This window comes from Labeo rohita, unplaced genomic scaffold (assembly GCF_022985175.1).
Source record: "Labeo rohita strain BAU-BD-2019 unplaced genomic scaffold, IGBB_LRoh.1.0 scaffold_79, whole genome shotgun sequence".
Lineage (NCBI taxonomy): Eukaryota > Metazoa > Chordata > Actinopteri > Cypriniformes > Cyprinidae > Labeo > Labeo rohita.
Window position 1 is genome coordinate 48919 of NW_026129733.1, and position 19886 is coordinate 68804.

The window sequence follows — 19886 nt, forward strand, 5'->3', positions numbered from 1 at the left end:
TTGGTTGGTAAAAGTATCATTTTTAACGCCACTTAAATGATTGAAATGACTTCAATGAAGATCCATTCATTTTGATGAATGACATCAAACGAAAGAGTCAGTAAAATGACCCGAACTTCCCATCACTAATATGTTGTAGGGTGACCAAACGTGCCACTTTCCGGGGACACATTCTGCACAGGATTTCTATATTGCTTAAATTAACCAGGTTGGTTTTTTGTGCTGTGGCAATGGATCATTGCATGACAACAAAGTACCACGAGAATGATTCGAAAGGATGGAGCGTCTGCTCTGCTCTGTATAGCTCTTGCGGTACTTTGATGTCGTACAATAATCAATCAGCACAGTGAAAACAAACAACACCTGGTTATTTTAGGCAATTTAGAAATCATGTGCTGAATGTGTCCCCAGGTAATGCCATGTCTGGTCATCCAAATAGGGGACCCTCTTGGGTAAAACAAGCATGCTGGGTAAGACATGAGCAAACATAATCAGTTCCATATAGGCTGACTGCATTGGCCCTAGGTAGTACACATATAGGTACTAGGTGCAGAGTGGGCAGTGGGTTTGGGATCTATGTGGGTACAGTATTGACCTTATTCACCATCTTTAAAATATTGTCTTTGAACTTCCATTTGTGTGGCAGCTCTGTATATTTCTATGGCATTTCTGTCTAAGTAATTTAGCTGGTAAAGTGGATTTATGTATTGTAGAGTTAACAAAAGTTATTGTAAACACTGTAATGTTTAAAGCAAATGTCTTAACAAATGTCAGTAGACAGACAGAAGAAAGACAGAATGGACATTTATTTTTCTGATGGGAAAAATCCAATGTATATCCAGAAATCGTATTTGCAGCATATGATACAGTGGTTCAGAATAAAGTGCTGTTTCATTCAGTTAGCATATTGTGTTCTGTGTTCAGTTTTCTTTTTGGACCAACAGTACAGACTTTTCTTTTCAGTCTAGTCGGCACATGACCGACCTTCAAAGTTGAAATATGATTGAAATAATGTCAGCTGCTGTTTTAACATTGACACAAATTGATAATGTATAATGCTAAATCATTCAAATTTGTTTTTAACAAAAAAAAAAAAAAAAAAAAAAAAAAAAATAATAAAAAAAAAAATAATAATAATAACAGATCTGTATGTTGAATAAATGTCATGTCTTTAACAAGAAATATCTGCCTTTTGAATGACTATGATTATTAACATTTTATGTATTAGCATTTTGTGATATTTTGATCAAAACACCTATTCAAAATCCAAATGCATATGTATAATTTTAATTATTAGCATTAGTAACAATAATTATAATAGATACAGTTCTAATCTCAAAAGAGCAGTGAGATTCTGTTTTACATATCACAGACATACAGACTTTTACATATCACTATTACATTTTTATTCATACACTGTCGTGAAAACACTGTTTGACCAATTAATCAAATAATACAGCCAAAAAAAATAAAACTAAATACACACACGTTTGTTAGAAAAAAAAAAAAAAAAAAAAAAAGTTTATTTTCCGTTACCACTCTGAAACAATTTCTATTGGTTGTTTCACCTGGTTGCTTTCATCAAGATTGGTTAATCTGACTGTCATTCACGAAACTGGCCAATGACAGCCTCGCGCGCCTTTTTTGCTAGTGCAGTTTGAAAATATACTAATCAGTTTGGTGATGTGGTGTTACTGATCCGCAAGATTACGCGCTCGGTCAGTTCCTGATTCTGTGCCTGTTAAATTCTTATTGTAAACTAATTTGAACTGTGAGATGTCAACGGAGAACAGAAGCTGGAATGTGAACACAGAGGAACGGGCAGACTGGATGTGTGAGATCCCGAAAACATATGGCGATGTCAGGTAACAAAACATTTTTTTAGTCAATCATAAAGTTATGATTTATGCCCACAATTAATTAATGTGAGTGAGAGGAGATTAAATGGAGAGGCTAATCGCGATTAGCGTATTAGCGCTGGCGATATTAGCACGTATTTCAATGTAAATTAGTGTTTGAAGTTGCTGTGTGTTTGTGTGTATTAATGTTTAGTTTAAAACTCAAACTCATGAGAAGTAAAGGAGCACTGGAATGAGTGAAGTGAGTGATTGACTTGTAATTTACGCTTGAAAACACTGGAATATATAGGAGAGTTGAGAGTGTTGTATGAGAGTGTTATGTTTGTGTAGATGACCGTTTCTGAGTGTATTTTTTACTTCACCTCTTCAAATGCTGATAACTTCTAATGATAAGATATTGGTTCACATTTTTAGATCAAGCACACGTTTTTCAGGAAAAACAGGCACCCAATACAGAGACTACAGTAAAATGTTTTAACCACTGTTTCCAGACCTGACCTATGATTATAATCATTATAAGTACATTTGTAAGACATTTCCTCCACTGGTGATAGAAAATCTGAGTAACTTTTTTCCCTGTTGTCTTTCTTTTTCTGAGGTGGCACAAAGAAAGGGAAATAGACTTGTCACCATCTTCAGTCCTTTATTTCATTCACTGGAGAACCTTCAGATGTGTCATATCAGGATAAATGGATCACCAAGGATCCAGCTGATCACTGCCAATTTGAAGGAGGATTGTCCTTTATCTGCTACATTGCACTCTCACTTCTGGTATGGATTCACTGACTTTTTGTGATATGTGAGATGTTTTGATTTGACTAAATGTACTGATTTTGCTTAATTTGATTCTACATAATTTTCTTAAAGGGAATGTTCAGCCCAAAATGAAAGTTCTGGCATCATTTACCCTTCATCACCCTTATGTTTTTCCAAACCTGTATGAATATCTTTCTTCTGTTGAAGACAAAAAGATTTTTTGAAGAATGTTGATAACCAAACAGTTCATAGTAGCCATTAACTTCCATAGTAGGAAAAAAAAAAATTATGGAAATCATTGGGGCGTGTCAACTCTCTAGTTATCAAGGTTTGGAACAACATAAGGGTGAATAAATGATGACAGAATTTTCATTTTTGAATGAACTATACCTTTAACACAATGTATAGTTATGATTCTGAATTAAAAGTGTAATGTTTCTCTTCAAATATTATCATAAATAGATGGAGACACATATATTATCAGAAATTAGAGCTGCACGATTAATCATTTAAAGATCATAATCTCGATCCAAACCCCACTTAATCTTATTCGTAAATGACTAACACCGTGTCTAAAACAGAGGTGAGTATGGGGTTCCATTTGTGCCAAAAAAGAGGCGACTGCTTTGTGCTTTGTACTACACACATTTGTCTTTGTCTACAGTTATTGCCTAATTATTCAGGTAAATCAGTATATGTTGACGTGCATGTTGTCTGTTGACTTTCTTAATCTGTACCTGTCATTTTTCTCTGTCTTTGTCTGTCATTTTGTTCTGTTGTTCTGTCATTATTCATCCTTCTGTTCTTACTGTCGACCTTGTTGTTCTGCATTCTTACTGTCGTGCCTGTTCTGTCATCCTTACTGTCATCTTATTCTGTCATCCTAACTGTCGTCTTTTTCTGTCGTTTTTACTGTCATCTTAACTGTCATTTTGTTGTCTTGTTCTGTCGTCTGTCATCCTTCTGTCTGTTCTGTCGTCCTGTTCTGTCGTCCTTACTGTCGTCTTATTCTCGTCTTATTCTGTCATTCTTACTGTCGTCCTGTTCACGGTGGTCAAGTGAGCCGCCATCTGTCTATTAGTGGAATTACGGTAAGGAGACAAGAAGCGGCCAAAAAGCTGACGAACATCTATATTTCAGCGGTTAAAATTTAAATGTGTTAGAAAACAGGGAAAAAGTGTTTACAAAACGTATATATATATATATATATATATATATTGTTCATTATAGAAGATACAATTATATTACTTTTGAATACATTATACTGTAAAGTTTTCTAAGACAGTAATAAGAAACTTTTAATAAGAAATTTTAATAATGCATGTAGAAAAAAAGGAGCAAACATTCAGTGTTAGAATGTATTTTAACAAACTTTATTTTTTCAGAAAACTTTACAGTATAATGTATTCGAAAGTATATCTCGAAAGTATTCGAAATATTGTATCTTCTATAATGAACAATATATATATACCTTTTGTAAATGCTTTTTCACTGTTTTCTAGCACATTTAAATTTTAACCGCAGAAATATAGATGTTCGTCAGCTTTTTGGCCGCTTCTTGTCTCCGTACCGTAATTCCATTAATAGACGTGCAGCAAATCCAGATGGCGGCTCACTTGACCGCGGTGAACAGGACGACAGTAAGAATGACAGAATAAGACGACAGAACAAGACGACAGTTAGGACGACAGAACAAGACGACAGTAAGGATGACAGAACATAACGACAGAACAAGACGACAGTTAGGATGACAGAACAAGACGACAGAACAAGACGACAGTTAGGATGACAGAACAAGACGACAGTAAGGATGACAGAACAAAACGACAGAACAAGACGACAGTAAGGATGACAGAACAAGACGACAGAACAAGACGACAGTTAGGATGACAGAACAAAACGACAGAACAAGACGACAGTAAGGATGACAGAACAAAACGACAGAACAAGACGACAGTAAGGATGACAGAACAAAACGACAGAACAAGACGACAGTTAGGATGACAGAACAAGACGACAGAACAAGACGACAGTAAGGATGACAGAACAAGACGACAGAACAAGACGACAGTTAGGATGACAGAACAAGACGACAGTTAGGATGACAGAACAAGACGACAGTAAGGATGACAGAACAAGACGACAGAACAAGACGACAGTTAGGATGACAGAACAAGACGACAGAACAAGGATGACAGAACAAGACGACAGAACAAGACGACAGTAAGGATGACAGAACAAGACGACAGAACAAGACGACAGTTAGGACGACAGAACAAGACGACAGTTAGGATGACAGAACAGGTCGACAGAACAAAATGACAGTTAGGACCAACAGTAAAAAAAACAGAGAAAAAGACGACAGGACGGCAGATTAAGACGACGTCAACAGACAACATGCACGTCAAAATATACTGATTTACCTGAATAATTAGGCAATAACTGTAGACAAAGACAAATGTGTAGTACAAAGCACAAAGCAGTCGCCTCTTTTTTGGCACAAATGGAACCCCATAGGTGACAGTTGTCATGGCGTGACAGCTAAAGTCTGTCTACACTAGATGTGACCAAGCGACCACTGAAAATCATTTAAAGGGGTCATTGGATGCAAAACTCATTTTTACAAGTTTGAACATAAATGTGTGTTGACAGTGTGTGTACACAACCACCCTATGATGATATAAATTCACCCAGTGGTATTTTTTTAATCTTAATATGGGAAAAATCCAATGTAATCAAAGTAATATGCCTTTTTTCAAATAAGGTCATTGTCAACGTCTTGTCGGTGTGATGTCGCACCGACCAAGGCCACTCCCACGATAGTTGATTGACATGACAGTCTTATCTTAAACCCACCCTAACTGAGCCGAGTGAGCACTGAGAACAGTCCGACCACCATTATTGTTTCGACTCCAGTGCAGGGGAAGACAAGACTATCTCTGATTGAGCGATTGAGGTGTTCTGTTGTTGGATGCAGTAATGCACATAGTAGCACTCATCATTTACTCCCGACATCTGAGCTGCTGAAGATGCAGAGAATTAACGTTACTTTTGTTTTTGAAGGAAATGCGCCCGGCAGCCTACATAAATGCATCTATGTTCACGCGAATCATTTGTAATCTAGTTTCACCTAAAGCAGAAGTGAGTATATGGGTGTTTTTTATGCATCTTTGCAATTTGCCTTTTCTTAATAATGTGCTCGTTAGCAAGTTTTGCAGCTAAAGTAAACATTACTGATCGTCACCCCACAGAAGAGAGGGGCGGAATGGCAGAGCTCATTAGCGTTTAAAGGAACATGCAACAGAATGGCTCACTCTAAAAAGGGCTGATTTTGACATGGTAAAATGGGTGGGATTTTTAACACTACCACTGAGAAATTTTAACCAAAGTATGTTATAGACTTCTCATTAAGACCCTAAAGAATCATATAAACTTTTGGGAAATGGGCACCCGATGACCCCTTTAAACTTTGTCAGTACGTCATAAATAAAACAAGGCATCAGTTTGCCAGCGGGGATTTGATGTGTCGTGCCACGCCGCACCACGCCGCATCCAGTGTAGATAGTACACTAGGTGCATTTCCATCACGGGTTTGCACAAAACTTTTGCGATGTTGTCGATAAAACAATGTTGCGAAATTATGGGAAATTAATAATTTCATTAACCAATGTTATGAGACTAAAACGTTTTTTTCGTCTCACGATAAGTCATGGTGATGGATGTTGATAGGTTTACGTATGTCGCAGCCACCGTACTAGCCATTAATTTTAATCGTAGGAGACGTAGGCAACTATCTTAACAGATGCAGCATGGAGAGCTGGTGTAAACACAAGCTTTGACTAGTGTAACCATCCATTTGTTTTAAAAAGCAAACTTAACATCTTATCTTTTTAGAATCCTGATTACGAGACGATGAGCCACAAAGCTTTGCGTTGAGCTGCTTATACTAACCAAGCAATAAAAACACCCTTTCTCATGCTTAAAACAAGGTGTCTGCAAATCAGAGTCTGAAACGGTCACTTGGACAACGTTGTCTTACATCACTTCAAAATTGATAAGTAGAAAGAGAATTTTTGATTGACATTGCAGTCATTTATTATGTTCTTTAATATAATATTACAACAACATCAGCTCATTTTGTGCATCATATGTCATATTTCATTACACATGCATAAAACTTTTCTAGTTCAGTTATCAATTTGATCAAGTGTTTACATGTCCTATGTAATGGATTAGAAAAGGGTTGTCCTACCTTTCTAAAGTAATTGAAATCGTAATCGGTTTGAGCATTTTTATTTTAATTGAGTTGTTTACATGGAGCTTTTTTGCAATACAGTGCTTCATGTCAATGTACCTACTGATCCAGAAAGAGAGGGCAGTTGTCGTGTAGGAATAAAACAGTGTCACACTTTTTCAACAGCACTTATCGTTTTTTTTCTGTTAGAATTATTTAAATGATCGAAGAAGTACTGGGATAAAAGTTTAGTTTGGATATAATCACTGATGTCTACAGTAGCTATCAAAATAGAGCAAATCATTTGAAACAAAGTTGACAATTCAGATAAAGATTATATCAGTGACGTTACACCAGTAGGTGCTGACAAGTGACTGTTAAACACATGTATTTGTCATTGAATCATTCAAGATATTCATTAAAAAAACAGATTCATCCAGTAATGAAACAACATATATTCATGAGTCATTTAATCATTAATTCAGATAATTTAAAACAAAAAAAAAAAAATCATTCAAGATTAAACATTTTAAATAGACTGCAGTTATAGTATTTCTAGTACAGAACTTCTAGTAAATTACACTGTATTTTTAGTTTGATGTTCAGAATCTTGATGTCTGTTTGAAACTAAAAAAAATTGAGATTCTCTATATATCCAGAATAATGCAGCTCTAATTTAAGTTATTAAAACTGAGACTCCTAAAGGAATAGTTGACAAAACCAAAAAATCTGTCATTTACTTGCCCTTGAGTTGCGTCAAGTAAAAGTTATTATTTTGTAGTATTTTAATATGTGTAAGTAACATAATATTTCACGTTTACTGAACACATTGTAGAAAAGTTATTGGAATAGCCTGTAAACAAGCACCTTTGCTTTTACTCTGTTGTTTTCCTTACTGTAGTGGAGGGCAGCATCTTCATACCTCATCTTCCTGAAAAATTTAAAAATGTCCTATTTTTAAATATGTTTGTATATATATTTGTTTTGCATAAGCTGTTAAGAAGACTGCACTGATGTCAAAGATCAACCAGCAAGAATCTGAGAGGGAACTCTCAAAATGGTTTACTGGGTCAAGGGACAGAGGAGGATTGAGGGTGTCTAGAATGCACAAATGTCTGTCTGCAGTGTAAGCAGTACTGAAAAATGTGTAGTTGCTGCTGCTGTTTCTTACTGTCTCCGTTTTCTATGTGCAAATGTTCAAAGCTTTCAGTAAACACTGGTTCAAATACAAGTTCAAAATGTTTGTTAACTTTAACAATTACATGAATTTAACAATTAGGTATCAGAATATAGCATATGATGGGTAGTTTCAATAAAATTGAAATTTGAAAAGATTTCAATCTCACTGTGTACTACTGTATGCTAATGCTTTAAAACTTTTTTTTTAATCCCACTTGCAAGCCATACTTTATCCCATGTAGTTCCCACATAGAGTTTGAAGATGGGACCTAGGTAGGTTTTGTGTATGTTTCATAGTTGGGCCCCACCTTAAACCCAGTGAAATCCTAAATAAAACCCACATTGGTAAATTGCATGGGGCCAACATGGAACCCATGGACAAACCCATGTAAAACCCATATTTAGATGGAACCCAGATGGGTTTTGCATATGATCCCTAGATGGGCCCCACCTAAAGCCCAGTAAAATCCTACATAAAACCCACATTGGATAAGTTGCATGGGGCCAACATGGAACCCGTGGACAAACCCATGTAAAACCCATATTTAGATGGAACCCAGATGGGTTTTGCATATGTTCCCTAGATGGGCCCCACCTAAAGCCCAGTGAAATCCTACATAAAACCCACATTGGATAAGTTGCATGGGGCCAACATGGAACCCGTGGACAAACCCATGTAAAACCCATATTTAGATGGAACCCAGATGGGTTTTGCATATGATCCCTAGATGGGCCCCACCTAAAGCCCAGTGAAATCCTACATAAAACCCACATTGGTAAATTGCATGGGGCCAACATGGAACCCGTGGACAAACCCATGTAAAACCCATATTTAGATGGAACCCAGATGGGTTTTGCATATGTTCCCTAGATGGGCCCCACCTAAAGCCCAGTGAAATCCTGCATAAAACCCACATGGGTATGTTGCATGGGGCCAACATGGAACCCGTGGACAAACCCACTTAAAACCCATATTTCAGCCAATGTAGTAAAGATGGGGCCAAGATGGGTCTTTCGCATGTTGCCCAGTTGGGGCCCACCTGTTGGCAAGTGTAATCCCACATGAAACCCATGTGGGCAATTGGCATGGGGCCATTATGGAACCCACGGACAATCCCATACAGAGCCCATTTTTCAGCCCATTTCAAACCCACATGGGCCCAACATGTAAATGTTAGCTGGGTTAAAGCTGGGACCGAGATGGGTCTTGCACATGTTTCCCAGTTGGGTCCCACCAAGTGGCAAGTGCAATCCCATATGGAATCCATGTGGGCAGTTGGCATGGGGCCATTATGGAACCCACGGACAATCCCATATAGAGCCCATTTTTCAGCCTGTGTCAAACCCACATGGGCCCCACAATCAAATGTTAGCTGGGTTAAAGCTGGGACCAAGATGGGTCTTGTGCATGTTGCCCAGTTGGGTCCCACTTTGTGACAAGTTCAATCCTATATGAAATCCACGTGGGCAGTTAACGTGGGGCCATTACGGAACCCGTGGACAATCCTATATGGGGCCCATTTTTCAGCCCAGTTCATACCCATATGGGCCCCACATACAAATGTTGGCTGGGAGCAGTCCGGCAGTGTTCAGTCACACCACTCAATGTGTGACACCCCGCTCAATATTCCGCTCTATGAATGTGCGCTCCGTTGAGTTGCTCACGGCCCATATGAATGCTCCACTCGTGCTCAACGGAAATACAAAGACCGCTCAAATAACACGCCGACAGAAAATTTCTATGTATACTTGTTCCTGTTTGCAATAGCGTCGCATACTGTGCTGTAACATGCTGTAGTACTGCTGTACTGGACAACGCTGGTAAAATGACGCTCTCATGACGGTATGCTCTGCTCACATGCTCTGATAATAACAGCTTTGTAGGACTATACATTATTTTGATAATTAGTCAAAATTTAATATTCATATATTTTCTGTCCAATTGTATTGTTACTTTCAATAAACGTGGTTATTTTTATTGGCTTGTGATTTTTTTTTTTTTTTTATTCAGTATCATTAATATTATTGAGTTAAATTAAAAAGTCTTACAAAATGACTATATTAATTAATAAAATAATAATTATTACAAAGCAGTTTCAGTTTCAGCCAAGAATTTTCATTTAGGTACATCCCTAGATTTTTATGTAAAAAGAAACATTTTCAGGGTGATACAAGACCCCACTGTGAAATTATCTTGCTTCTTATACGGCTACTTGCCACATATGTAAATAATTTAACACGAAATATGAATTTCATCATATTTTATTACCTCAAGACGACTCGCAGTACCCGCTGCAGCTGTCTGTTATCAGCTGTAGCGGTTTTTGTCGTGAAATAACAGACCACTAGATGGTGCAGTTGATATCAGAATGAGAATTGAGTGAGTGATTTTTCTCTTTGTGTTCTGTTTTATGAAAGAAATGACAATTCTGTCATCTGTCCGTCAATATATTTTTATACCGTCATTTACTCACTCAGGTTGTTTTAAACCTGAATGAGTTTCTTTTTTCTGTTGAACCTTATCTATTTGATAATTGTTTATTAGGTTATTCAATTTAATGGAGACCAGCTACTGTTTGTTTACCCACATTCTTCAAAATATCTTGCTTTGCGTTTAGCACAAGAAAGAAATTAATACAGGTTTGGGACAACAAAGTGAGTAAATAATGACAGAATTATAATTTTTGGGTGAACTATCCCTTTAATGACAAGCGGCAGAATGTTTAGTACAATAAATCTGCTGTCCCTTTAAGAGCTGCATGCATCTAATATACAGGCACACATCCAGTTTTTTTTACATTCGCTTTAGACATAAGCAACTGTTTTTATATGTTTTTGTATGTGTGTTTTGACAGTATTACTGCAATCAGAAGCGATACATAACTTAGTTCAGTAATTAGGCCCTATTCAACAGGATTTTATTGTGTGCGCTTCAGGTGTACACGCATATGAAATGTTCAACCGGCAAGGCTTTAAAGCAAATGATGTACTTTTGTGATTGTAAATAAATGCAGTATCCTGTGTGAGTGTAACTGTACTGCTGAGTTGACACTGATGTGAACGCATGTCGCGTTGTAAAGTATATTGAGACGGAGGCGCCAAAACTGCAACTGATAGAATAGCACGATACTGTGATATTTCTCCAAAAGCAGACCGTGGAGACATTTTTATCATCCGCGATCAAAAACTGTCATATCGCACACCCCTACTGCAGACTGCATGGATCTTACAGAACTTTGATAACCATCTATGCCAGCAGATTGAGAAAGCAAGCAAGTCTTTGCCATCTGGAAAACAGTTCAGGACAATACAATTATGAACTAACAGACGAGGCAACAGCTTCTATGCTAGAGCTGTGCTCTCCATCACACAGTTTGAAACTATGACCTTTCCCTCACTCATGAACATATACACACAGACATGTACACAACACACCTAGATGGCCGTCGACACAAGGTGATGGGAACCAAACGAGTCCTCTGCACAATCTTACTTTGTTGCAGCCTGAAATAAAGTGCTGTTTTTGTCTGGATGGAATGGAGTTCTGGTTCCTTCGACACACTATTTTCCTGTTTAATACTGTACAGCTGCTTTGACACAATCTGTATTGTAAAAAGCACTACATAAATAATGGTAAACTAAAAAAAAAAAAGTAGCAAGCATATTTCTATTATTATTATTATTATTAACAACTCCATTTGTGTTGTGTTGTCTGTGCCAGTGCACACAGGCACATTCTTCTACAGAATACAAACAATCTAGATGCACGCAAGTGCATGATGCCACTGAATTCACAAATTTGAGTTTTGAACTTTGAAAACCGTTTTCAAAACTTCGCATTTTCAGGACCCCAGAACAATGTCGTTGTGTAAATGAATGGCTAAAATGCACAACACCTATGATGATGATGCCAACCCCTCAGAGGACCTCAGATGATGCCAACCCTGACACAACATACAGCACTACCGAATTTTTCTATAAGTTTGACTGCAACATATAATCATTACTGTATAATGTTCATTGTCTGTTTGATTACGTCATTAACTGATTTTTACCATACATCTCTGTCATATGTACGTCAATATGACATCACCACTAGTAAGCTACTGCTAAATATATTGTAGAAACTTTCATTTGCTGTAAAGCTGCTCTACAATGATTTGCATCGTGAAAAGCGCTATACAAATAAACTTGAATTGAATTAAATAAAACATTTTGTTTTTAGTTGGATGGTAGAGCTATCCAACTGCCATGAACGCACAACAGCTGTAAGTAAAGAATAAAAAGTAATCTATTACATACTGTGTTGTCTAGTGATGGGTCGTTCTTGAACGATTCGTTCATTTTGAACGAATCTTTAATGTGACTCGGGACGAACGAGTCGCCTCGGGGAGTGATTCGTTCAGTCGCGCATGCGCAACATCCTATTAGGTTCTGTACTGGAATTAGTTCACCTGTTTTAGAGTCGTTCGTTCACCTTATGGGGCTGTCACGTGATGAACGAACGACTCAAACCCGAAGACTCAAAAGATGAACTAATCAGTTCTCCTTCCGGCTCAGACTGCATAGGTTAACATTACGGGGATGTCACGTGATGAACGAACGACTCAAACCCGAGGACTCGAGAGATGAACTAATCAATTCTCTTTCCGGCTCAGACTGCGTTGGTTAGCTAATTGGGCTGTCACGTGATGAACGAACAACTCAAACCCGAAAACTTGTCAGGTGAGCTTGCGAGGTGAGCGAATCATAGACTAAAGACCCAGGTAAACAATGAATGAATCTTTTCTGTTTCTTATAGCATTACAGTTTTGTTTTGTTTGTAGTGTGATCAACGTTTGTGTAAGCAGTAGATGTGTTAGGGAGGTAAAACGTAACATTTTAATTATATTTTGCTAAAATGAACGTAATGAACGAAATGACTCGAAAAAAGATTCGTTCATTTTGCTGAACGAGACTCAAAGGACCGAGTCGGTAAAATGATCCGAACTTCCCATCACTAGTGTTGTCAAAAATATTTATCTTGATCTGCCTTACACTGCACCAAAACAACTTAATAAACTGCGTCTCTTAAAATGTCTAAAACTTACACTAAAATAACTAAAACTGCCTTACATTGCAATAGAAGCCTTACACTAAACAATTCGAATTTATGCTGCTTGATTAATTTAGGCATGTACACAGTCATAAAGAGGCCCGATTGCTGGGAATGTTTGTCCTCAATCAAAACTGTCACAATCCAAAATGGTTTTCCTCCTCTTGTGACACTAACGCTCCGATGCAGAAATTATTTTAACAGAAAAGATCCTTATAGCATTGTTTGTCACACCGTGTAATGGTGACCTTCAGTAGCTACAGATGACACAATATAGGTCTAGTTAGTAATATTTTGAAACTTACTCCCGAAACGGCAGGAGCGAATACGGTTAGAATCTGTCCACAGAGTGATCCATATGCCGTGATTTGACAGGCTTCAAGCAAATAGTGAAATGCGAATTATTTATTGAGTGTGTCAGCTGCACAGGCTCTTACTCCAAGCATGTCGACTCCTACATCCACCCAGCAAAACCAACTCGATTTGGTTCAAGTAACTAATGGTTTAAAGGGGGGGAAACTCCCCAGGAGGGGGCGCGTGCGCGTTAATGCCGGTGTGCTTCACTAACCCGTTACTTCATGTTACAAAAGTTATGCTTCTACATAAGTACGTTTGAAGGAACATGCAACAGCTGCGATGACTGAGCAATCCTCAAACACTACAACAACTGCAGCAGCACCAATGGCGCTAAAGAAGTAGCTAAAGAAAAACAATGGATGAAGGCGTAGCGACTCACCGACCGAGCCAGTGCGCGTTCCCGAACCGAGCAGAAAGTACCAAACCCACATCTCGCCCCGATCAGCCCAGCAGCTGCGGGGCAACAGCTCGGTTAAGATCTAAAGCTCCGCGTAATGCTTCTGTGTCCACAGCCGTTCGCGTATTCTTCATCCACGTAGTGTCCGTAAAGCTACGAGAGGTGGGCTCTTATTGTTAGGACAGCCCCGAATCAGAGAAGAAAAAGGGGAGGAGGTTAAAAACATGCTGGTAACGTTACGGAGTTAGCAGAAAGGAGGAGCAGCTAATGCTGAGCTGCGATTTACTTTGCTCTCGGATAGCCTATTACTTTAATGGATAATGAACGAACAATATTCGTTACTTGTTTCTTTGTGTAATATATATATCTGAGTGTGAAAAGTAATTTTAGATGCATTATGGGTTCACTTCCAGTGTCTGTACAACATATGCTCTTTCTTGACTTTCTGTCTTGTGTGGCTGGTATATGCAAATCATTATTACATTTTGGAAGAAGAAATAAAAAAAATCTTGGAGACAAGCTGGAATTTACTAAAGGAACTGTTTGCCAAGGCTTCTGCTTACTTTTCTACACTGAACATCAACTTTTGCTACTTATTTTAGATGTCTTGCTTATCCAACATCCAATTCAAGTCTGAAAGTCTCTAACAAACTGATGAGTGTGAAATTGTGTTAGTTGGGAAACATTATTTCTAAATCTAAAGAATGGTTAAAATACAGTACTTGACATTATATTTCCATGAAACAGCTGTTTATGAGATATGCTCGTAAACGCGTAAAAGCTCACATTCCAATTTCTGAAAAATAGTTAGCTGCAAATGAATTGGCATAGGAAGGTGGCAAATGTAGCAACAATGGCACCAACTGCCTGAGAGAAACAGGAGAATGTGTTGTTTAAAACAGTTTCTTTCTTTTGCAGGAGGAAGGCAGCTTTATTCATATCATGTTCTTTAGTGACATTTCACTCCTGGTAACATGTTCAGCTATGTCTTTATTAACCCTTAATTACAGATTCCAGAGAGCTGCTCTTCTAAGAAGAGACCACAGTAGCCTGTAGTGTGATGATGATGACGGATTAGAACCACTATGTAGGGGATGTTTTAACATCCATATGTGCTGTAGATTGTTTTTCTTTACATTATTTCTGACATCTTCATTTATGAACTATAAATGTGGCAGTACGTCCCAAATCTGTCCTGAAGGCCCCCTCAACACTGAACATTTTGGATGTCTCCATTATTGGACACACACAGTTTTGGTCCTACGGTCTCTTTCTACTAGTGCCGCAAAAGAATGGAATAAGCAATTATAAACCAAACCCAGCATATCGACTCTTTTATTGAAAGGAACCAATATGACCTTTTTTAAAGTGCACAACTTAAATCGTGGCTACATTTATACCATGTCATGAAATGACACTTACATCTTTGCAGATATTTTTGACACTGCGAACATGATGGTATATCAACCATCTCATGCGCTGCCTGGCCAAAAACTACAATCAGTCAGATCTGACTATGAGTGGGCTACAAATAGCCTGGTCTGACTACAAGCGAAATCTTCCCAGATAGCACACGTACGTCTGCAAGATGTCTGTTAAGGTTCCCTTGATCTGGAAAGAATCTGCTGTGTGTACAGACGTCTGGCAGACGTCTGTAAGATGTCAGTTTTACATATATTCTAAATCATAAACATAGTCTAATAGACGTCTATTTGACATCTGAAACGTCCAATAGACTTATTGCATCAAACAGACGTCCTCTCGATATATATACGTGTGCTATCAGGGTTGGCTACGATCAGGCTACGCATAGAACTTGTCAAAGAAATCAAACCAAACACACTGTAAACGTGATGGAATGTCATACATCTGATAAGTTATTTCGCCAAAAAATGACATGCATCTAAATTCAAGGTATTTGGGCCTGAAGAGGGTTACACATAGCCAGACTATATTGGGTCTGCAGTTAACCGAGACGGTGAAATAACAGCTATTGCTTGCTGGGTGACAAGCTTGTCCGATTAAACTGTTAGCATGTAGATTTCAACAGCCGACCAGCTGAAATGGGCATCTTCAATAGCTGGAACACCATGAAGCCCCTTATATACAGCTAGATTTAGTGCGTGCATCAAACACGGAATGTTCTCTTTTCTCATGCGGCTCTCAACTGCCTAATCGGTGTAGTCGCTGATACCACAGACTCCGATTTCAAATGCCCTAAGAAATTGCAAAATGCGTTCACCTACGTTTTCGGCGGCATACTCTTCTCTCAGCTCTTCTGTTCTAGTACATAGTTTCTGATTTTCTAGTCATCTAATTGAAATTGTGCACTGAATGTGACAAATGCATCTGTGTGTTCAGAAGTTCATCCATTAATTTGCCAAGGCCACAGATCGGTTGTTCAATAATGCTTTCACGTTCTTGGCAGTGTCATCATAAAGTTTAGCAATGCGATTGCTCACTGTACCCTGAGAAGGGAAATTATACTGTGGGTTTCTAAGTGATTTCTTCCTGTTTTGCAGGAGGTAACACCTGTGTGGTATTCGTGGTGTAAAATCCTGGACAGTTTTAATGCTGGCCCATCATCATGACACTCTTGAGAAAACTCCTCGAGATGAGAAGACTGCATGCGCGTTCTAAAGCTAAATGTCATGAAGTGAAAAAGCAGCAGTCTCTTACAGAATTTACAAATGACATTGGTTTTGTCAACAGTTTCAACCTTCACACTCCAGAAACCAGTCTGGTGTAAATAAGATTCCCTCTGACTCGTCTCCGTCATCACCATGTCTTGCATGTTTGTTGACACGCCAAAAATTCTAATTTTTGCATTCAAATGTGCATTTTTGTTTTAATATGATGAATATTCAAGATCCTAATTTTATTTGACAGCCCTTCTCTCTACTAATAGGCTGATGAGTTAAATCAGGTGTCATTTGCATAAATATAGTCGCTATGTTAAGACGCTGTCTTAAGAGCAACTACTAGACTAACTACTATACTAGACTTGACCAAGTGGTAATCCGTCTTTCAAATTTAAATCAGACGAATCTACCTTTTAATGTAACTGACTTTTAAAAAATGTCCCTGGGACAGGACAGAGGAGGAAGCATCTGTGTGTATGTGAGTAACAGATGGTAGACACAATATACAGTGAAAGAAACTGTCTGCAATCCTGACGCTGAATACCTCCGATTTTCAAGCAGAGTCCCGATTGTGAACACGGGGAATCTCGCAAAATCTCTGGACACCTGAGAATAAACACAGGGTACGGTAGGCAGGAAGAAATAGTGATGACTATGTTTGTTATGCTTTATGAGTTTGTAAACTGATATTGAAGCAGGGCCGGTTCTAGACAGGCACATATGGGGGGGCAGTCAGAAATGTGAAGGGGGCATCATGTGTACACATCATGTTCGAGCACTGTTTTTTTCCCTGTGCTTATAGTAACAGTATTTTCCTTGCTGAATTGTGTTGTTAGCTGTGTCCAAAGCCTGGAGAAGTGGATTGCACTTTGTCAGGCCTCTACCTTCAGACCTTTCCAACTTGGGTGTCCCACTTGAAGACTAAGCTCCTGCTGGTATAGCTCTTAAGGTCACTGAGGCACGCAAACCCCCTGACCACAATAAGGTGGCAATCCCTCAGGGGGGAAACTGAAAAATAAAAATTAAATAAAATAGAATAAAATATCCTTAATCCAGATTTTATCAATCAACGACATAACATTTATCTTAGCTGGGTGGTCTAATTCTCAAAAACGTTTAACCTAAAGTAAGACTTAACACTATAACTAGAATATTTACAAAACTGAAAGGTTGTCTTATGAATAATAATAATAAAAAAAACGAAGTAAAAGCAGATGGGCTATAGAACAGATCGTATTATATATATATTTTTTTTTTTATAAAAACGCTGCAGCTTCTTCAAAGTCTTTCCACTCGGTGACCGCGCTGAAATCCGACACAACACTGCTGCTGCGTCCGAAATCGCATACTTCCCTACTATATAGTACGTGAAAGACAGTATGCGAGGCGAGTAGTATGTCCGAATTCATAGTATTCGAAATTCAGTAGGCGAGAAGTACCCGGATGACCTACTGCTTCCGCCCGAATTCTGTAGTACGCATACCATGGACACTTTCCTATCCCATGAGGCTCCGGGAGAGGAGGCATCATATTCGAAAAATGGCGGAAAGTGGAGACGCGGCTCATTTCAAGTTTAAGTACCTCAGGAAAAAACGTTGTTTATTGTGATTAAATTACACTTGTTTAACACAATCTAATTAAACGGATGACTTATTGAAAGTGTAAACATTGTAAATCGAAGCGTTATTCGGTAAATAATCTAGAAGCTGTCTACGAAGGCATGATCTGCGAGCAGCTGACCGATGCCTTCTCTGAGCTGTCTGTCCAATCAACGTTAAAACGCCGAACATTGCCGGTGCCGGTGTTCGTGCAGTGGAGCTCTTTAAATTTTCGCGCATGACACGTGACAACATCATTATGGCGGATGTAGTACGTCCGAATTCCATTCATACTACCCACATTCATACTATATAGAACGTACTTTTTAACGGTCGGGTAGTACGTTCATATTTAAATGTAGTACCTACTTAAGCAGTATGCGATTTCGGACGCAGCATACGTTAGCCTGCGTCTTGACTAATTTGCATACGGATGGTGATTGGATGTTTACCGAGGGCTCGGGGGGTGTGTGTGTGTGCGCGTGTGTGCGTGCGCTGCAGCCTGTGAATGAATACACACAGCGGAGGGACGGAGACATGACGAAAATCTAATACCGTATTGTGTAGTGTCCCTTTTTCGGCGGATCATTTTGTCAACTTGTAATATATTCATTTTGTGAGTATATTAACAAGTGCTTTCTCAAGTTTTCAAAATTTTGATTTGAGGGGGCAAGACATTCATTTGAGGGGGCACTGCCCCCTCTTGCCCCTGCGTAGAACCGGCCTTGTATTGAAGAAGAAAAAAAGCGTTTGTTATGCTTCCGTCTTCTGTCAACTCGCTTTCTGATCGGATACTGTTTAGTTTCACATGATTCAAAATCTCCAGATTGTAGGCACGTTTATCCTCGGGGTTCCCCCCACACATGAGGATCTCTGATTTGCAATTGGGGTGCCTCCGAGATTCTTCTGAGCAGACCCAGTCACTATACACCTCACACCACAGGAAAATCTGATAAAATAATCTTCAGAATCACCAAGATAATCTAGACATTATGGTGGACATCAAATTATGGGACGCAAACTTGGTATATCTTTAGCTTTACTCAAACTCAGAGCTTGCACGTCTTGTTAAGATTGCTATGACAGTTATGGGTGTAAAGGAATATATATTACTTCAGTCAATTTATCTTTAGGCCAAAGACAAACTTCCTGAAAAGGAAAATACAGTATAACTCCAACTCTTTAAAGTTTCAGTCCTTTTAATCTAGATAGAAGGTCATGTCGTGATGTGTTTCTATTGGCCATACGTCTTCACAAGTTATAAATTCACAGATCACTAAATGTGAAATTTGAAACACGGTGAAATGCAAAACTTATGCTAAGAAAAATGACCAAGTTCGACTGCATGTCCATAGCATAAGCACAGTCAAACAAACTAAACAAAAACAGTAAACCCGTGCCATGTTCAGGGCACATCACAACGGCTCAGGAAAGAATAGAGCATTCTATGTGCCAACAGCCGACACTTGGTCTGTTCAAGTAATGTCGGAAAGATTGCATTCACAACACATGAACGCGCATGAATCCAACAACAGATTTGTAATCATGTGGTGGAAATTCAGGATTTCCTTTTTTGTTACTGAGAAAACATGCAGACGCAATTGATGCAGCATGTTTACTAAAGGTAAATTTATTGAAATTATTTTCATTTATATTAAAAGTGAAGTGAAAAAAGTATTTTTACAGAATGTACTATAGACTAGAACCATTACTATAGAACGTACAGTGCTGTGATTTCTTCTGTTTTTGTATATATTTTATACTAATTA

The 19886-nt window shown here is 38.4% G+C and overlaps 1 protein-coding gene and 1 long non-coding RNA gene across 2 annotated transcripts in view; one reads left to right on the top strand and one right to left on the bottom strand.

Moving 5' to 3' along the window:
• The window catches only part of ldlrad3 (low density lipoprotein receptor class A domain containing 3), a 48338-nt gene extending 34287 nt beyond the window's left edge, over positions 1 to 14051 (bottom strand). Inside the window, exon 1 of the mRNA XM_051104747.1 lies at positions 13860 to 14051. Within this exon, the coding sequence (XP_050960704.1) occupies positions 13860 to 13911 (52 nt within the window). The 5' untranslated portion in view covers positions 13912 to 14051. The remainder of the gene's footprint in view (positions 1 to 13859) is intronic.
• On the top strand, positions 1630 to 8086 carry LOC127161968 (uncharacterized). Its single transcript, XR_007827226.1, has 3 exons — positions 1630 to 1865; positions 2458 to 2630; positions 7843 to 8086. It is a non-coding gene; the product is annotated as an uncharacterized LOC127161968 (long non-coding RNA).
• Positions 14052 to 19886: the final 5835 nt, after the last annotated feature.